Here is a 20,026-nt window from a genome sequence, read left to right as displayed (position 1 = left end):
CAACAATAATGTCGTGCTGAACGGTCTTTAAGGATCGAAAATATATTATGTTTGATTATATGTTTGTACGGGGTGACTTTGTACGATATGCACAAATAATACTGATATGACAATAAATTAGAGAAAAACGGAATCCCTAAAGACCGTCCTAAAACGTCAAAATTGAAAATTCTAGAAAGCCTAATTTGATAGAACCTGTTCATGGACGGTACTAGAAATACCGATTAAGAACAGAAAAACCTTCTATTAGGATTATACATAAGTTTAGCATCTTATAACATAAACATGAGCGAAAAATATGTCAACTATGTACATGTAGAAAACATAGAAACGTCTTATCATACATTTTACATTATTATAAGTACATAAAAAAGTAAGGTTATACGTAAACAAACATTTTATTACTTATTTCACAGTGTTTAAAATGAATTTTGGATTACAACTTCCCCTTTTATATATTTGCACAATATAAAAATATCGTTTGTACACATGTTTTTGACGAAATCAACAATTCATGTAATTTAAACGCATATGAGGTGGTATAATAAAACTGTTCAATATATTTTGTCTTATCTGTGGGTTTTCTTTTTTCCGGCACTTTTATGACATTTTACCTTGAATATTTGAATAGTCCTAGATCATAATTTTAAATGTCGCTTTTATTTTGACGTTGTGCGACAGTTAACAGGTCTAGCAGTAGTACTATAAAACCTATTCGCTGTTCAAGTCTCTTTAGCTAAAATCGACAGGGATTTCTTCTGCATTTTGTTTGGAGGCAATCGAATGTATGGTAGTTTGAGTGGAATGTTGGTTTGCCGAATATTGTGAAATTTTAACTATGCAATTTTAACATGAGTTGTTATGGGTTTATTGATAGTAATGTAAGCACACTGGTTGGTCAGACGAGAAATTCATTATTAGTAGATTGACCTCCCAATAAATCAATAACAGACTTTGTATGTTCCAAAGAAAATACCACATAAACTTATATTATATCAAATAAACAATATTAATGATAATATCCAACAATTCCCCCTATATAGTATAAATAAACTGATACCATACAGGGGGGTATACATGTCGACCTGTATACTTTGGATATTATCCTTAATATTGATATAATTTCAAGTTCATGTGGAAAAAACATTTAATATTCTATTCCTAGCAAATTTCATGATGAACAATGTCTTTCGTCCGCCCATTCATAAATGATATACAATTAGGGTAAAAACCCATTAATCACTGAATAGTTTATAAAAATATCTGGTCATCAGATGTCTACTAGTTCATCTTCACTTGCTGCATTTTTGCTTGGACGCCCTTTGGTGCTCTGCATCAATGCTTTCTTGTATGTTTATGAACGACATAACTCTAACAATTCTAGTACACAAGTTAAAACAAACGATAGTCACAAGATACAATAATAAGTTAATAAACCACAACCAAGCGTTCTTAAATCGGTCATTTCCATCTCAAACTTATATTTAAGCCCACACTTTCTTATGTATTATGAAGAGGTTGTCTGAATTAAAAGCTTCCAGTCGATAAGCTAATAATTAAAAAATGTAGTTCGAGTTATATTCGAAATTAAGCACAAAACTGTGGTTTTTGACTGAGGTATCACTTTGTGCCATCTTGTCAGCTTAAAAAATAGAGTTGTCACACAAAACAAACAAATGTAAACTATTTCTTCCACTATGCATTATAAAAGTGGATTGATCTCCATTGGGCACAAGTATATATTTCAAGTATTAGTCAAATATCGATAAAATAGAAATTTAAGATTTCAATATTCCATTAAATAATTCTTACAACATAAAGAACTGTTATTGATTTTGATCAACATTCACATGATGAAATATACTTTGTTTAAGAACAATTAATCATCTACTATATAACAGTAATCTGAAATCGAGTCATGTACCTGATTCTTACAAACAACATCCATAATTCTTCCGCTGTGTGTTGCCAAACACAATCTAAATACTAAATTCTATAAACATACATGTAATTATATAAGGTTGAACATACTTTCAACTATGCACAAAATAACATCAACATGAACTCACAATGTAAAACGAACATTTATTATATACATATAAATGAAATATTGAGAAATATTAATTAAATAAAATGCGTATTTTCATTTTCCTTATTTTCACTGTAAAAATTTATTTATTTATATTTATTTTCATACCACTCGATGAAAATAAATCATGTATTTATAGAAAAAACTTGAATATCCTCTATTTATTATATACTTATAAATGAAATATTGAGAAATATTAATTAAATAAAATGCGTATTTTCATTTTCCTTATTTTCACTGTAAAAATTTATTTTTCACTGCAGTAAAACATATTTTCCGTATTTTCACTGATGTCTTGCTGGACTACTTTCTATTAAATTCTGCCAATACGCAAAATTTAAGGGAAATACTTTTAAATTTTAACGTCAAAAAAGAGCAATGTATATAATAAACAGAAAATTCAAGTTTTCTCTATAAATACATGATTTATTTTCATCTATCGCCACTCATGAAATATTTATTTTCATACCACTCGATGAAAATAAATCATGTATTTATAGAAAAAACTTTAATATCCTCTATTTATTTAATATCTAAATGTTTGACTGAAATGTTATAATCCTGTGACACTCACATTACCTTCTTCGTTCTGTTGGTCTTGATTATCTGCAACATATAAACATTTAATGTCACTGCACACATATAACGTTTGTCGACAGTATATTAAAGTAAGTTTTTTAATTGAGTTGACTTGCAGTAATTTGCAACTCGTTTCAGATAGAAATGTTAGTCAATGTCAATATTCTTTCAATATAGTGGTCCATATGCCCCATTAGATGCGTATACATCGAATACGATATTAAAGTTTTTTATATTAAGAAACTATTTTGCTTATTATTTGAAACCCGTTGTCGTTAACATGACATGCAGAAGTAGTGAATGCTAAATTGACATGGTACGGCATTTTTATATCAGTATTATTTTATCCAAACAAAATTAAAATATCAGCATATAAATTTTTAAAAAAGTTGATTAAATGGGGTTTTTTTATTCAACTTTACACAGATTATTTGCAAATTATCAAAGTTAACGTTTTTTTTTAGTTTAAATTTAGTTACTTGAATGATTTATTGTTTTTGTTACCGTGTGAAATGTCAATTGTATCGTAAGTTGTCTCATCATCTACTTGTGCCATATTGCGATGGATTGTTTTGTAGTAGTTTTCACTTTCATTCCTGTTAATTATAAAAACAATTATTTGTTTAACATAAATAACGAAATCTTTAATTAGGGGGAGGTCTCAAATCCGATATGTAGATTAATGTATTACAGAATTGTTTAGGTTGTGAACCCCCTCTTTTTCAAATTAAGGAGGGAATCCCTACAGAATAACGCAAACAATGATTCAAAGTAGAAATAGAAGGTTTGTTCGACGAAGTCTGATTATGATATTCAAGAGCAGCGTATCAATTCTAGCATCGAATAAGCTGAATTCAATCTTCAGCATGTATGTTTTATTTTGCGAAATATACCTTTATGCACGGCCTTATTATCAAATGTATTCATTTTTTTCTTATTTTCTTCTTTTTTTTGCAAACAATAAAAGAAAAAATATACCGCTTGACTCGTTGCATCCTTTGTTTATATATAAAAACAACCAACACCAACAAAATGCCAATCACAACAACACCGCCAGCAACAGAGCCTCCGATAACGACAGAAGATGAATGATCGGCTGAATTATCTTCCTCTATACCCTCTGAGTAGATAAGATAAGAGATCATTTACCTACACTGAAGAAATGTGTAAATTTGAAACATTGCACACTCTTTCCATCCAGACTACAAAATTGTGTGTATGTCAGCTAATTCCCAGATTAATATGAGTAATGAAAGATAAACAAGTACATTTATTGTCAGCTAAAGAATACTTAATTAAGACTTCACAAGAAGAAGACAAAACATTAATAAAGCATGGGCAATGTGGAAAACATAGAGAATAAGTATAATACAATAATATAGTATTAACTGTGTTGAAATCAAATGAGTTCCTCAGTTTTGGTCGATCAATAGATGTGCATGATGTATGGTTTATGGTTTAGTGAGATAGTTTTGCTAAGATGCATATTACTTACCTATGTTACAATGTACACCACGATATCCATATCTGCATTTACTAGGACAAATACCATAGTCGCTGCTACAAGTGCCCTCCTCACAATAACAAACTTGCTTGCATTCTTCGCCGAACGTGTTCTTAGAACAGCCTTGAAATATTAACACCAATGTAATAATTGATATGTGCAATGCCTCGAATAATGCACGAACAAATTCTGTAAATGATTGTACATTTTAGTTTAATTAATAAAACAAGTTTAATAAACTTTTGTTACACAACTTAAACATTATGATAAAGCAAATAATTTACTGTTCATTGTTGACATAATATGAAGATAGAAGTTTTTGTTTGTTAAATGTGTTTTACTTTTTCTATACACGACTTACTTAACTAAGTAATCCCCTTTACAGAGCGGGGCCAGTATTATTTCAAGGGTCATAAATAAAACCAGTTATGTAATAGTCCACCTGGCGATGTTTCATGCCAAATATTTAAGTTATGGATATTGCAGTTTCGGATTATAAGTCCTAACTGCGTTTTTGTTCTAGGTAAGTCTATAGAAATCGAATGCCTATCTGGTAAATTCAGAGGCATGATTCATATCGGTTTTGTAAAGTTATATAAGCGAATGCTAAATATTTTAGCTCTAGACACTTTAGCTGCTTTTCACACTGAGACTTAAGTACGTTAATATCAATCCAGTTATTTTCAGGACAGGGCCAATTTTGATCAGAGAAGGCTAAAGCATCTGCACATTGTCTCATTGTAAGTAATATTTATGCCAAATATTTCTTATTTCACCATTTCATAAGATACAGAGAGAAGACTACAAAAGAGAATGATTATTATCACTTCTCTTTAGTTTTGTAAAGTTAATTTTAACTCAGATGTACCATGTGACTATGTTAATAAAAACTAACTAATATTATCCCAGGAGAGTATCTGTTCGGGGTAATAAAATAAATAACACATAGGTTTGTGAGTAACAGCAAAACTATCATCCCTAGTAAAATTACTGTTTCTCGAGGCGCATTTTTCCCGGGATGATACTTTTACTATTACTCACAAACCTATATGTTGTTATGTAATAGAACAGGCATATTTTCAAAAAATGTTACCACAAAATAATACACCTACTAACGTATGGCAAATCATTTACATTTGGTGTAAAGTTGAACAAAAAAAAATGAAATAAAAAGACACCTTGCAAAATCAACAAAATAAATAATCTAATGGTTATACAGCGATCTATAAATTAAATACAAATCTATTGTTATATTGGTTACTGCATGCGCCTGATATGACATTTGAAACAGTGAGATAATGAATTTAAAAGTACAAGAAAATTTAGATAGCTAATATTCAAATATTTCGTAAACTTCCGGCATTAAACAAATTCAAGGATTTGCTGTAGTATAAATCCGTTATTATATATATGTTGACGACTAATTTATGCGGGATATGCTCGTGCTTCCGATTGGTATTCAATAACTATTGGCAAACAACGGTCATGCTTATCACATTCTTTTCTCTCTAAATTAATTCAACTACACATCTTTATAGTTTATGTACGAGATAAAATAAAGGTATATCAATAAATGTATAAAATTGTTCTTAATAATTGTACTTTGCAATCTTCAAACAAATTGTACTGTATATTTCATATTTACTTTCATTACATGACTTGCCCATCCAACCAAGTTTACAAATTGGAAATTGACAATAACCATGTATTGTCTGGCATGGCTTATTATCAGCACAATGACAGTCTTGTACACATTCCTCTCCAAATGTCCCTTCCCTGCAATCTGTCAAGTATGCTTTGTTAATTTTAATTTGTATTGCTTATATTCACAGATCAAATTATTTAATGACGGCCTTGGAAAGCCGTTTTTAGATAAATAAAAAAAAATTAAATTATGGTATACATAGCTTAAAGCTACATTAAATAAATTTCATAAAAAAAGAAATAGCGACAATTTATTAATAAATTGGGTTTCATATCGACTCCAGATCTTATTTTGGTGTCCAGGCAACCAAAATGAGTTTAATGAGCATACAAATGTGCAACCTCATTGTGGCGAATTCGGAAGTACAATTTCTGTTTGCATGAGAAACTCCGCCTTCAGATCATCCGTACATCAATATTAAATCAACAAACATGACTATAAGTAGCAGTACTAATTTAACGGTATATTTCCGCATTGTAACGGATATTTTCATACAAATTTAATCTTTTTTATGAGATGATTATTTTTTCTGAACCACAGGCCTAGTGCACCGTGAAGCTTAAACGGTAAAAGTGTGTTTGCACAAGAAAATTTTATATTTGCTGTGTTCCGGATAGCAACTATAACTCCGTGACGTAGCGCATACACGAGCTGATTATAGTCTTCATTTGCATGTTAAAATTCGTATACGAACTTTAGTGTTACCGCGGGGTTTCCCATTTAAAATCCTAATTTATGAACAATATTTGATGAGATTTACAACGATACTGTTAAATAGGTTAATGAAACTATATAATGCTTGGTTTTTAGGCCGACGGCAAAAATATTTTAACATATTTATTTAATGTAACTTTAAGGTATACATAAACTTTCGATATGGTGAGTGTATGTCAATGACTTCAATTGTTAATGGATCAAAATACAACTAAAATACAATATCATATAATTATGTTTATTCAAAGATATAACACATAGATAATAAAGGAAGGTTATTAGCCAAAACGCGATCCTACATGCATAAAAGCATGCAATTCAGCCTCTATACAAGTTCGATTCGATTCACAAAGATCTGAAGAATTGGTTGTAAAACGCTGTGTTGATACGAGTGTTTAATTTGGAAAAAGAGACAACACCAGTATGGTTTATTCAGCAAGTGTCACAGGTGAACAAATTCACATATATCATCCCTATTATCCCTATATACTCATACTCTAAATTTAAGCAGTATGTCGTAACATTGTAAATCAACTACCCATCGTGATGTACAAATACGCTATCTTTTCACCTTTCCTCTTTACTAATCCTTTGTTATTTAAATGATTTCTTATGACGTATATACGTTTGACTAATAGGGTAAATTAAACAATATATTTTTGAAGGAAAATCAGATTGTACTGTGTACGTTTGGATTTTATAACCTTACCTTTAATAATTAAATTCATTATAATAAAGGAATTTTGCTACAGCTGGAAGTTGATTTGATCAGTCATCCCCTGACCACAGATCTACGAAAATATTACGTTGAGACGGTCCAGTGCCCTAGAATCAAGAGGAAGGTCTGGCGCCTCAGCGACACAGGGATGGAGTTTACCTGTCTCATTGCAAAAATCAAATGCATGTGGTGTTCAAGCTTATCAATAAAATTCTGAATAAACATTGTAACATAAAACCTATTTTGTAAAATTAAGAAAACAATATTGTGATAATAACAAATCAACACTTACTTCCGTCTATAACAATAACTTCGCAAAGAGTTAGAACGCCCGGTCTTTCTATCTTAATATATCTTGCTAAAGCATTATTTAACGTTTGCTCATATCTGTTATCTCCGAACGTATGAAGGAAGTCATTAGACAAGAATATATCAGGTTTATTATCGACGGTGTTATTTAATAGAAGAATCTTGAAGCCTGTTAGTTGTTGATACGAATCCTCTGAAAAAAAAAAATGCATTTATAATGTTATTTCATATCACAATGAATATGTGATTTTTCAAGTTAAATTTCAAGGCTTTTATCAGCAAATAAAAATGTTATTTTTTTCCCATATACCCAAAATGCATATATCTTTTTACGTATACATTAAAGTTTTGGAACGAATCAAGAAAAAAAGAAATGAATACACTTTTCCATTGTATGACATCAAATGAATTTTGTATTTTAAATGAATAAATACTGACAAATTTTATATGCGCTGTTATAAAGTCACCTTTGTTCCTTCCATAAATTATTATACTTTTCAATGGATATCGTTTCCCTAGATCTAACAACCACCAAGATAACGGTGAATTATTTGTTATACTACAACATTGACATTTATCCGGATCCGGGCCTAATTGTCCATCAACAGCAAATGTCGAGGTAGTGTTTTTGGCTTCTGAAGAACTGTGTGTTCTAATCTGGTTCTTTATCCTCTCGATCAGATTTCCGCCTGAAACAACGAACAAAGTCAAAATTGAAGTGACAACGAACAAAAACTGAATTGATATTATTAACAGGGCTGGGAATCAAAACTGCGTCGTATCCTACAAAATGTAAACAAACGCCGCCATCTTGGAACGAAAAATGTATGTTTTTGTTTATAACTCTTTTTGTTGGAAATGACTGAAAACCAGATATATGTATTAACACGCTACACTATTTTCCGCTTCGTTCGGTATATGTTGCTTGCACAACTATTTTGTAAAACAAAAGTTATAGCGAACTTGCAACTCGAAGCGGGACAGAATTTTTATGAAATTGTGTGGATACGACGCAGTTCATATTGCTTTATCTATCGTTTTTTCCTTCAAATCAATAATATATTTGTTTCAGAGTTCACCATAAACTTCGAAATATAATTTTGCATCATTTACTTAAATTTCATTAAAAAAGGTATGTTTATTTTCTAAGAAAATAATGATTTTTACGAAATGATACGACGCAGTTGAAAATAAAATATGATACGACGCAGTTGTATTTTTGGCAGTCTTTTCAACAGGGATAATTTTGGCAATATATTTATATTTCATGGAATAATCACGTGCGCTAGATAAAAAACCCCAGATCATTTGCGGTGTATAGCGATGTTCTGTTGCTTTTGATTATTTAGAATACATTGTGTCATGTCCAATACTAGTATAACATTTAATTTGAAAGTTTACATTGCAAAAGCTACTTTTCAGTTAAACATGAACATGTTACCTAATTGGTCATAATATCTTAAATAATTTCTTATATTTTCCTATATAGTCAATATTATCCCGAAATTTTTTCGCAAAAAAATGTAGAAATCTATTGACTTGAATTCATTTTGGCTAGCTACGCTCTAAGTTAACTGTGGTTCTGCATGTTCTGGATAATGATAATGCTTTTTTGTGGTTTGTTTTCAAACTTTCACTCTACACATTAGCTTTACAAGGGGCGAGGACCTCTGGTGCGCTTTTGGGCATTATTTCATGCAAAATGTTGCACCTGCAGAGAACCATCAACATTTTGAAACTAGCTTGATAGGTTTGCCACACGAAAGAATAAAAGTCCCTTGTAATTTTTCGAATTCATAGCATTTCAGTTCAAGTGATTTGAATTCAGTAAACATAAACAGCTCGGCCTCGGTCGGACACACCTGTCTGATTTGTTGTTTTTTTTTCAACAAAATTTGTTAACGTCAGCTGTACTAATAAGCAACTTTTTTATTAACTTCTGGCGTGAAGTTTTAAGATTATAAATATTTGAATTAATTGTAAAGATAATAACATTTAAATTTCTTATTTCGGTAAGACTAGCAGAGAAATTTTCAATGTAAACAGGGGGTAATCCTCTGTGAAGTCATTTTCTGAAAACTTTTGTTTAAGTTTTCAGGCAATTCATTATCAAATAAAAATCACACTTTAGTATGAAGGTATCTTGAGATGCCATGTCTCTATAGTCTGTTGAAAATTCGATGCGATAATCTGACCTAAATTTTCTGTTCAATATTGTGAAAACTTCTTCAATACTGTTGAAAGATCATGACTGCCCTATATCTGTATCAAATTTATCGATGCACAGCGTAAAATACCTTTGCAAAACGGACACCTTTTTTACAAAATAATTTGTAGTTGTATCATAATTATGTAACTCGATTTTGAAAATTTAAATATTTTTAATGGAGAAGAATGATACTTAAGTGCAAATATAGAAAATACATTCCGTAGACCTTTCCTCATCGGCGATAAAGAAATGCAATACGATAAAATCAGCGGTAAAGTTCCGCGGCGCTTAACATAAAATGACTAAACGGAACGCATAGCCTACTTGCAAAAATATATTGTAGCTTAACCATTTATAATATAATTTTAACAATTTAATGTTCAATTTCAAATAATAAAGCTCATCTGTTCTCACCAATTATTAAGAAAATGAATACAATAAAACCGGCACGTAAAAGACATAAGTAATCACGGAAGTGACGGAAATTATTTCTAATTACAAGTAACAAAGGTAGGCATGCAATTTGCGCATAGCTCTCTCCCGATAGCGAGAGACCTTTTCAAAATTTGTAATTCTTTCTCTTTTTTTTTTCTCTTTTTTTTAAAAAAAAGTCATTCCTGATTAATACAGGTTACAGGAGAGGTTACACTGGAATATTGAATTTTGTATCAAAAATAGTAATCACTCCCATTTCGAACTCACGGGAACAATTTTAGAAGCATGCTAAGGCAACACTGGAACACGTTGTGATATAGGTGTGCGATCACGTGTTTCAATGTTTATTGCATTTGATACAGCTTTTCGGAATTTGTAGATGCTTATGATAGGTACTAAAATGCGACCGAAAAATGTAGCCTTAATAGAATTGTATTTCATTTCCATTTTTATGGAACCAAAGAGTGACCTCTGCTTTTGACTTAAGTTGAAGAAATGTTGTTGGACGTTATAAGCATACCTAGCACATAATTTAAATAGTTTAACCAATATGCAGCCTGCAATGAAAATACAACTGCGTCGTATCATATTTTATTTTCAACTGCGTCGTATCATTTCGTAAAAATCATTATTTTCTTGGAAAATAAATATCTCTTTTTAATGAAAGTTTAGTAAATGATGCAAAATTATGTTTTGAAGTTTATGGTGAACTCTGAAAACGAGTATATAATTGATTTGAAGGAAAAAACGATAGATAAAGCAATATGAACTGCGTCGTATCCACACAATTTCATAAAAATTCTGTCCCGCTTCGAGTTGCAAGTTCGCTATAACTTTTGTTTTACAAAATAGTTGTGCAAGCAACATATACCGAACGAAGCGGAAAATAGTGTAGCTTGTTAATACATATATCTGGTTTTCAGTCATTTCCAACAAAAAGAGTTATATACAAAAACATACATTTTTCGCTCCAAGATGGCGGCGTTTGTTTACATTTTGTAGGATACGACGCAGTTTTGATTCCCAGCCCTGATTAAGTGATAAATCATCTTGCAATGAAAGATTTTCTTTATAATTTGTATTTTTAGAGTTAGAAACATTAGGTTTTTAATTATGATACTCTAATATATTTGTTTGTAAAGAATATACAGCAAAACGTGTTTTAACAATAAAAGGAACTGACATGAGTTATAATTTTGTGGGAGCTTTTATGTGACGAGTTCAGGAAAATGTTGACAACATTATATAAATAACACATGGGTTTGTGGGTAACAGTAAAAATATCATCCCGAGGAAAATACTGTTACCCGAGGCGTAGCCAGATTTTATACTGTTAAAATATACTGTTACCTATGTAACAGTACAAAATTCGTAGTCACGTGGTACACTTGCATTAACAGTAAGAATAACTCCCAGAGGCCTATGGCAAATTAGCATTACGAAAAAAGTGAGGGGTAATAAATCAGGTTCTTTGTAATGATTATAAAAGATCGAGACTGTGTGTGTTTATCATTATTGTCTTTTCAACATACTGTTATAGCACGCAGTCGTATTTTGTTTAAAAATATGTCATGCTTATAATTTATACGTCCGTAAAATGATATTATGAAAACAAAAATGCATCGAATAAAACAAACAAATGGAGACAAAAAGCAAACCAACAATATACTTTTTACATAAATATTAGGGCTTGTTTATTCTTTTATTTGTTGAATACAAAATTGTATGTACCTTTGTCACAGCTGTGGCCAAGCCAGCCTTGGTCACAAAAACCAGTCTTACAGTGTCCAGTTATAGCATCACAACTTGTATTTTCACGGCAGTTACATACAGAGGAACAGTTAATACCAAATCTTCGATTGTCACAAACTTAATAAGGAAAGGTCATAATACTTAGCGTGAAGGTAATCAAGCTAGCAGTTCCAACTAATTTATAAATATATAAAATGATAAAAATAGCATGAAGGTAAAGCTCCTAAATTAGCCAAATATTTCCAGAAAATTAAACTTGGATAACCTTTACTAAGATATTAAGAAAAGTTAACAGATTAAAGATTCAAGTGATAATTAATATCTTATGTGCAATTAATGACTGTTTGTGCAGGATTCATCACCATATTTGTAGCGGCTATTTTTGCATATTCGATCTCGTTTCGGTAATTTACGTGCGTAATATGTGCTGATTGCAATGTGTCAATAACGTTTTTTGTTCATTTCACAATATTTTACTTTTAGATACATTTTTAAAATTTTCATGAATTATGATGAATCTGGAAGCGTGCTGCCATGAAATATTTAAAAATGTGAATTATTGAATGCATTTAAATTAAATAGAAACATCATATTTTTACATAACCATGAGGTTATGTTTTGTTGAATAAAAGTTTGTTTGTACTTTTGTCACAGCTGTTGCCAAGCCAGCCAGGGTCACATAAACCAGTGTTGCATTGTCCAGTCGTAGCATTACAGCTTGAATTTTCACGACAGTTACATACAGAGAAACAGTTTATACCAAATCGTCGGTGGTCACAAACTTGAAACACAAGACAAATGATATAACCTTAGGTGTTCAAACTAGCAGTTCTAACTAGTTTACAAATCTACAATATGATATAAATAGCGTGTATGCAAAGCTCGTCAAACTTTATTTCACTTGCACTAATATATAACTGCATGACCTTAGCATAAAGTGTACAAAATTATGAAATACTGAATACATTAAAAAAATTAAAACCAAACCAATCGAAGGAAAAACATACCAACAAGATATTTGTGCAAAAAACATTAGGTTATTTTTATTGTGGAATAAAACTGTGATTGTACCTTTGTCACAGCTGTTGCCAATCCAGCCTGAGTCACATAAACCAGTGTTGCATTGTCCAGACGTAGCATTACAACTTGTGTTATCACGACAGTTACATACAGATGAACAGTTTATACCAAATCGTCGATGGTCACAAACTTAATAAGGAAAAGCCATTATAATTATGGTCGAACCGCTCAATCCAGCAGTTTAAACTAATTAACAAATCTATAATACGATAACACAGCGTGTATGCTCCTAAAACGGGATTAATACCAAAGGGAAATAAGGCTAGATTGTGTGGTTAAAGTAAAATGCTTATGGGAGTGTTTGTAAGAAGTTTGACACGTATAGATGAATTAAACTATGAGCCAAAGTTCCCTCATCGCTATGGGTTGGAATCCCAGCAGGGACTGATAGTCTACAGAAGGCCACTTGTCGCTAAATGGTTGAAATGAGGGACACTGGAAGTATTTCACCATTTGTCTAGTTAAACTGGAATATACTCGTATTACTATTAATGTTCAAACCAAGGATATATTATTAATTTTAAAACCTTAATAGAACTAGGACCATGTTTGCCAGGACCGCATATACTTCCGAATATTAGAGACTTACTCCTTCATGTAAAAGTTTTAGTAAGTATTTAGTAGGCATACTGGCGAATGTATCTTAACTTCAGCCCAGACAGGGAACCTCAGTAGTTTTATAGGTCTGTTCTTCAGGTGACATACTAATGAAATGAAGTAGAATTCTATGTTTTAATCATAATAATGATACATTACTATTAGGCATTAGGCTAACTGTATATTTTAAATAAATTTTAAATAAAATAATTTATTATTATGTAATAATTAACGAAGTATGAAAATCTGATAATTGTTTTTTGTTTGTTTTTGCTTAGACATATACAGTTACAATATATTAATAAAATTGAAGAAATTCAAGTCCGCATACAATCATTAATAATCGCTTTCAACAATGTCTACTATTTGCTTGCAATACATTTGTAAAACTAGGGCTTTTCTGACAAGATTTGCACAAATGATTTTAAGTGTATAAAGCTATTTGTCTGCTGCAAAAGTATAGTTTGAATTTTTAAAATTGATATTTTAATTATACCTGTTTGAAGGAAATAAGTTTTCTTAAGTGCAAATTGGGCATGCACAAACGTATTGCTAAATAATTAAACCCTACTGAACATATCAGCATTCTTTTTTGTTTCGGAACATTTCAACCTATTTACATACAGTATTCTTGTATGTAAAATAACAGAAAAAAATGTAACATCTCCTTTGAGAATCGACTATAAGGTTATTGGAACAACATAATTTTATTGTTAACTTAATAAAGATATTTCATACTATACAGCTTTATACCCTTTAAGGAATGCCCGTTTATATTGCCTCAGTTGGTGTCATTGCGACAGTGGCAAATCGACATTGGTATGTTTGTGACTCTGTTTTATAAACACAATTGAAATCATTCAATTCAGTCGCGAGTGTACACACTATCAAAGACGTACGTACGTTGTAGCTTGTCGGATTACTGTACTAAGATTGTGTATGCCAATTGAACATTTACGTCCTGTTTAATTTTCGTGAGACACATTTGACATTGCCATAAAAAACTCAGAAATATATATAAATTATAGCTAACACATTCAACTGAAAAATGGTAATTCTACATGTTTAAGTTTGATATGAAAAAGTATCAAACAATTTTGTGAACTGATAAACTAACCCAAATTACGTTTTGTCTTATTTTGTGGCCTGTAAATTTTCACAGACAAATTGTTTCAGTATTTTTATATGAGCTTTACTAACAAAAAATGCTAGGATATATTTGAAAAGTAAGAGAGATACGACTTGTACAATTGAGAAGAAAAATCATAGATTAATAGAATGAATCCCAACCCGGGGGTGATCGGTTCAATCGGGAACGAGCCTTGGCGATTATATTTCTCACTAACAGGGACATATAAATACCAATGGATCTACTTCCTATGCGCATTACAGGTGAGGCGGGGCTTAGGCACCTGCCTTTCTATGGTTGACAAAAACCATTTTACAGTCAACAAACAATCGACTTATCCAGTTTTTGTGTCGAAATATTCAGTGACAATGAATTCAGATGAGATTTGTCACCAAAAAGAAAGGTTATCATGATAAAATACTTCAAATGCGTTCCAGAATAAAAAAGGAAATTCCAGATGTCCTTTTTCCGGGGGTCGACCTAAAACCACTTTTTCGACAACAAATTTACATGCTCAGAGAGAGATAGGGTTCGCTGACTTAGAGGAATAATTCCCCTATCTTTTAAACCTCATACGAAACGATTGGTACCTGTCCGTTCTGTGGATAATATTCCATTACCTTTTATACGAGTTTATTTTCTGACGATTATGTTGGAAAATCGTTCTTCGGGGCTATTTGATGAATACATATAGAAGAAGATTTAGCTTGCTTTTAAATGGGTCAATATTATTGTCATTTGTGCGGATTACAAAAGCCGTTTTAATTAATTGTAGACGGCCAATGCATTTTTTAAATATAAAAAAGGAAGGTTAAATAATAACGGAAATGTCTGTTAATTTTCGATACATGTTTTCATACTTTTATTTGAGAATATAAAGAAGAAACACAAAAAATACACCCAATAATAATTACATTCAATAAATAATATAATAATGGTTTATATAAAACTGTTGACATTTATCTGTAAACTATTTCAACTTATTTTTTACAACATAAATATGTTTATCAAACAACCGTACACGTATTATCATTTAAGTAAATTGAAAACATAACAAATTGATAGGCATGCTGATCTTTAGTTTTTTATTCTTATGTAGTTGTAGTTGTTTATTCTATACTATACATGTAGTGTAAAGTATATGTTTCATTAGTTATACACTTATGAAAAAATATTCAGATGTATTCATCAATGAAATGCGTATTTTAATTTTCCATATATTTCTCTGTATAAGATTACATTTACTGCTGTGTATTATATTCTCCGTACTTTCATTCGAGTCGTAACTTCTTTCATTTATATACATATTAAAATAAATAAAAATGGGACTGTAATATCTGTAACAATTTTAAATAAAGTAAACGCATTTAATAAACAAAAACATATATTATTTTGTCCAAAATAACGGGATTTAATTTCATGATTATCCAATTAATTATATCTTATCCGTGTTTATAACAAATTGTATAATAATCATTTTCATACCACTCGATGAAATTAATCATGTAATTATATAAAAAAAGTCCTTGATATCATCTTTTCATTATATTATTAAATATCCTTAATATAAGTTCGGAAATATTGAGAAATATTGATAACATGAAAGTGAGTAGTTTGTTTCAATATTTTCTGTTTCAACATATTTCCGTATTTTCACTGGTGTCTTGCCGGACTACATTCTTCTAAAATCAGCCAAATAACGAAATTAGAAGTATTTCAAATTTAAATGTCGAACAAACGGAATAAACAGAAAATTCAACTTTTTTTCTATACCTACGGAATTAATTAATTTTCACACTGTGGCATGAAAGTTCGAATATTTAAATATTCGCGAAATATTTATTTTCATACTAGTTTCAATCGATAAAAACAAATCCTGTATTTATTGAAAAGAACTTTAACATCGCATATTTAATCATCTTTCTATCTTCTTCATTTTGCGTCTTTAAAATACATATGAAAATTTGGTCGTCATTTATTTGTTATTTATTTTTAGTACGATACATGTATAATCTATTGTTCAAGATATGTTTGTTAATTGATAAAAAGAAGAAAAAAAAACAACAACAACAAAACTAAATAAGCAAAACATGATAAAATAAAGTTTGACATGCAATCGATAAAATTTTCATTCACGTATAGAGTGATATCTTGTTGGTTTCTTCTATAACGTCTGTTTCTTGACATTGCCTTTATCTGAAAACAAATATTGAAACAATATGAAATTGCTTATAATGCAACTTAGTATAACCGTTATCATTTACTTTATTGATCACAAGCATTAAAATGAAATAAACAGAATAAGTTTGGAATTATTTAAACCCTTATGCCAATATTGTAAAACCATATTCTTTATTTATGAAAAGCGTAAAATTTTAATGTAATAAGATAAATAAAAATAACTCTCATACGATGATTTAATAGCTCATTTGTTTCATTTATATAATATACAAGGATTGCATATCTTCTCACATTGTTTCTCTGTATACTGGCCTTTGCTTAAAGTAATTTTATATATCTTTTCTGCAATATAATGAATGGACTAAAGCAACAGATATTGCAACCCGCTGTAATAGCAGAGTATAAAGATGTTATACAATCAAAGCAATAAGGAAATAGCCCCGCCTATTTATAATCAAAGGCATGAATCTATCCAGCTGATAAACCAGTTAGATCGATTACAGCTGAGATAAGGATGGGCTCAGACCACACGCCGTCAACGGCGAAAGTATTTACAATTAATCGGCTACTCGAAGTTTGTTTTACACGTGTCTGCAATTTGTATCAATTTCAACATGGCATATAAAGATACGAGTTACAGCGTTTTGATTTATTATTATTCACATGTCCTATTATAAATGCAAGAAAAAAAAACGCATTTAGATATTTTCATTCTAATATCGTTTGAATTGTTTCACTCATATGTTTTATCTTTTTTGCATCTATTGGTATTAAATCGATTTTCTTACATGTGCAAAGATAACGATATGTTACTAAATCATGTGTGTGTTTTTTGTAAAGAAACGATACCGATTTCTGCTCATTTTTTATTTCTTCCTTCAAATGAAAGTCACTTTCTTTGTGTTATTGGGTCTCACTATAATCGATAATCGACAGAGAAGTGATGTACAATGCATATGTATACGGAACAATATATTTCATAAGAAGTCAACTTATTAGCCGTCAGCCCTTACATATTTTCACATTATATTCTTAATCTATAACAAATACTAATACAAATAAACAATCATTACGTGGAAATGATACATATTTTTCCACATGAACTGAAAAAAAACTGAAATAAATACCTTGATTTGCATCTAATCATAATATTTCTATGAATTTAACTGCACTCCTTGTGATTTTAAAACAATAACACTCTACCACATTCTAACAAATGTATATTGTGTACTGCTGAACATCTACTCTTCCATGACGGTGAGATAGCAATAAAACCGCCCGATTAATTCGTTCCAGATAGTAAATTGACATTACGCCGCATGTCAATCAAACTGGCAGGGGTCACAGAGATAAACCAATAAGCTGTCGTTATCGATTCCACGCTAAAATGCCTGCGAAGTCCGACAAGTACTTGGCTAAGACAATGGTACAGAAGTAATTATTCAGATTGCAATAATTTTAATTCTCTGTCAATTTGAAGTTTTATTATGATATATTAAATATTAGTAACCAAATATACTGACATATTGACAGAACGAATAAGTTTGTTTATTTTTGCAAAAAGTTATTAAATTTCAACATATGGAGATAATAAGTACGAAATATTTATTCTGGCTATTACACAATGCATTGTAAATGAAAAGGTTTAAACAAAGCCACGTTTATTTCTATTCTTTTTATTCATAATGACATTATATATTATAAGGTCCCAGAATATCCAGACGATATGACAATTTTTCGTTTATAACGAATAGTGTCAATAAAGACGCAGTCGTAAAAATGAAAACATAATGGGTAAATACAATAAAAAAATGAGTGAAATTATATAACCTGAATACTTCTATTAAAGTTTTAAAATATAAATAATAAACTAAAATTAAATATTCAAACAGATCAGCTTAATACGAAACTTATACCAATAACAACATGTCTGATGTATGTGACGTTTATTTTAAAGAGAATAAAATTGTATTTTGTCGTGAATCATGTCAAATGTATGTTAACAATACATAATCACATAAAAATAAAAATGTAGAAAGGGCATGCAATCTTCTTAATCAATTTTAACAATTTCTGAATAAATTAAAAATATAAAATATAATAAAAAAAATATATTTAATTTATTTGTGTCACATATATGATTTTACTGTTTTTATTGTGCTACTTCAATTTCAAAATCAAACGATCATAACATAATCATATAATGTTCTACATATAGTATCCCTTTGAATTTGTAAATTGTAATGATATTTGGCAGTTTTAGAATTTCCTTGAAGTCAACAAGAAATAACACGATATTGGCAAAACGTTTCATGCGTCATTAATACGTGAATGCAGATATTGATTTTTCCTTTTTTTTAAAAACCGTTATACATTTATATATTGAATAATATACCTACTATTCAAGTAAACTATTAAAAGCATCAACATTTTATATATACACACATTATATAAGGTAAATTAATTGGTAACATAAGTGGCATAACAGCTTTGTGAATACATTGGTACCGTATTTTGTCCAAGGTTCCTACTGACCGGGTCACGTGAATCAGTGGTTCTCTGGCGTAATGTCAATTACACGCCTTAGCTCATTATAGAAACTACACCGTAGTGTTAATATACTTTTATTACACACATAATTATACAATTACCGCGCTAAACGTGCAAATTATTTTGATTTTCTGTCAATTTAAAGCTATTTAAACGGTAAATCTAACAAATATTCTGACATATTGACAGATGATGTCAGTTAGTTTATTATCATGCAAAAAATCAGTAACTTTCTACTACGAAGATAATCAACGAGAGTTAAATGCTGGCTTTACAACAATGCGTTGAAAAGGGAAACATATACACCATTTTCTCCCTTCTATACAATTACGTCTATTCATAATCACATTATATATTATAACGTCCGAGGATATCCAGATGATATGACAATTTTTTTATCTTTATAACATAGTGACAATAAAATGCTGCGGTAGAAAAAAAATGCGAATATAATGAGTGAATATACAATGAATAT

The 20,026-nt window shown here is 30.3% G+C and overlaps 1 protein-coding gene and 1 long non-coding RNA gene across 2 annotated transcripts; both read right to left on the bottom strand.

Annotated features, from left to right (window-relative positions):
- Positions 1 to 2,252: 2,252 nt before the first annotated feature.
- On the bottom strand, positions 2,253 to 5,949 carry LOC132732957 (multiple epidermal growth factor-like domains protein 10). Its single transcript, XM_060719497.1, has 5 exons — positions 5,818 to 5,949; positions 4,164 to 4,295; positions 3,647 to 3,788; positions 3,173 to 3,264; positions 2,253 to 2,695 (listed from the first exon to the last, which is right to left on the bottom strand). The coding sequence occupies exons 1-5, from the start codon at positions 5,837 to 5,839 to the stop codon at positions 2,643 to 2,645; spliced, it is 441 nt and encodes a 146-aa protein (XP_060575480.1). The 5' UTR covers positions 5,840 to 5,949; the 3' UTR covers positions 2,253 to 2,642.
- Positions 5,950 to 15,654: 9,705 nt separating this feature from the next.
- LOC132732958 (uncharacterized) lies at positions 15,655 to 19,053 on the bottom strand. Its single transcript, XR_009626117.1, has 2 exons — positions 18,129 to 19,053; positions 15,655 to 17,016 (listed from the first exon to the last, which is right to left on the bottom strand). It is a non-coding gene; the product is annotated as an uncharacterized LOC132732958 (long non-coding RNA).
- Between the last annotated feature and the right edge of the window lie 973 nt (positions 19,054 to 20,026).

Source organism: Ruditapes philippinarum, unplaced genomic scaffold, assembly GCF_026571515.1.
Source record: "Ruditapes philippinarum isolate M1 unplaced genomic scaffold, ASM2657151v2 ctg15940_1_1_1_1, whole genome shotgun sequence".
In the NCBI taxonomy this organism is placed as follows: Eukaryota; Metazoa; Mollusca; class Bivalvia; order Venerida; family Veneridae; genus Ruditapes; species Ruditapes philippinarum.
The sequence above is the reverse complement of the archived record's forward strand: the minus strand, read 5'-3'. Positions and strand labels throughout refer to the sequence as shown.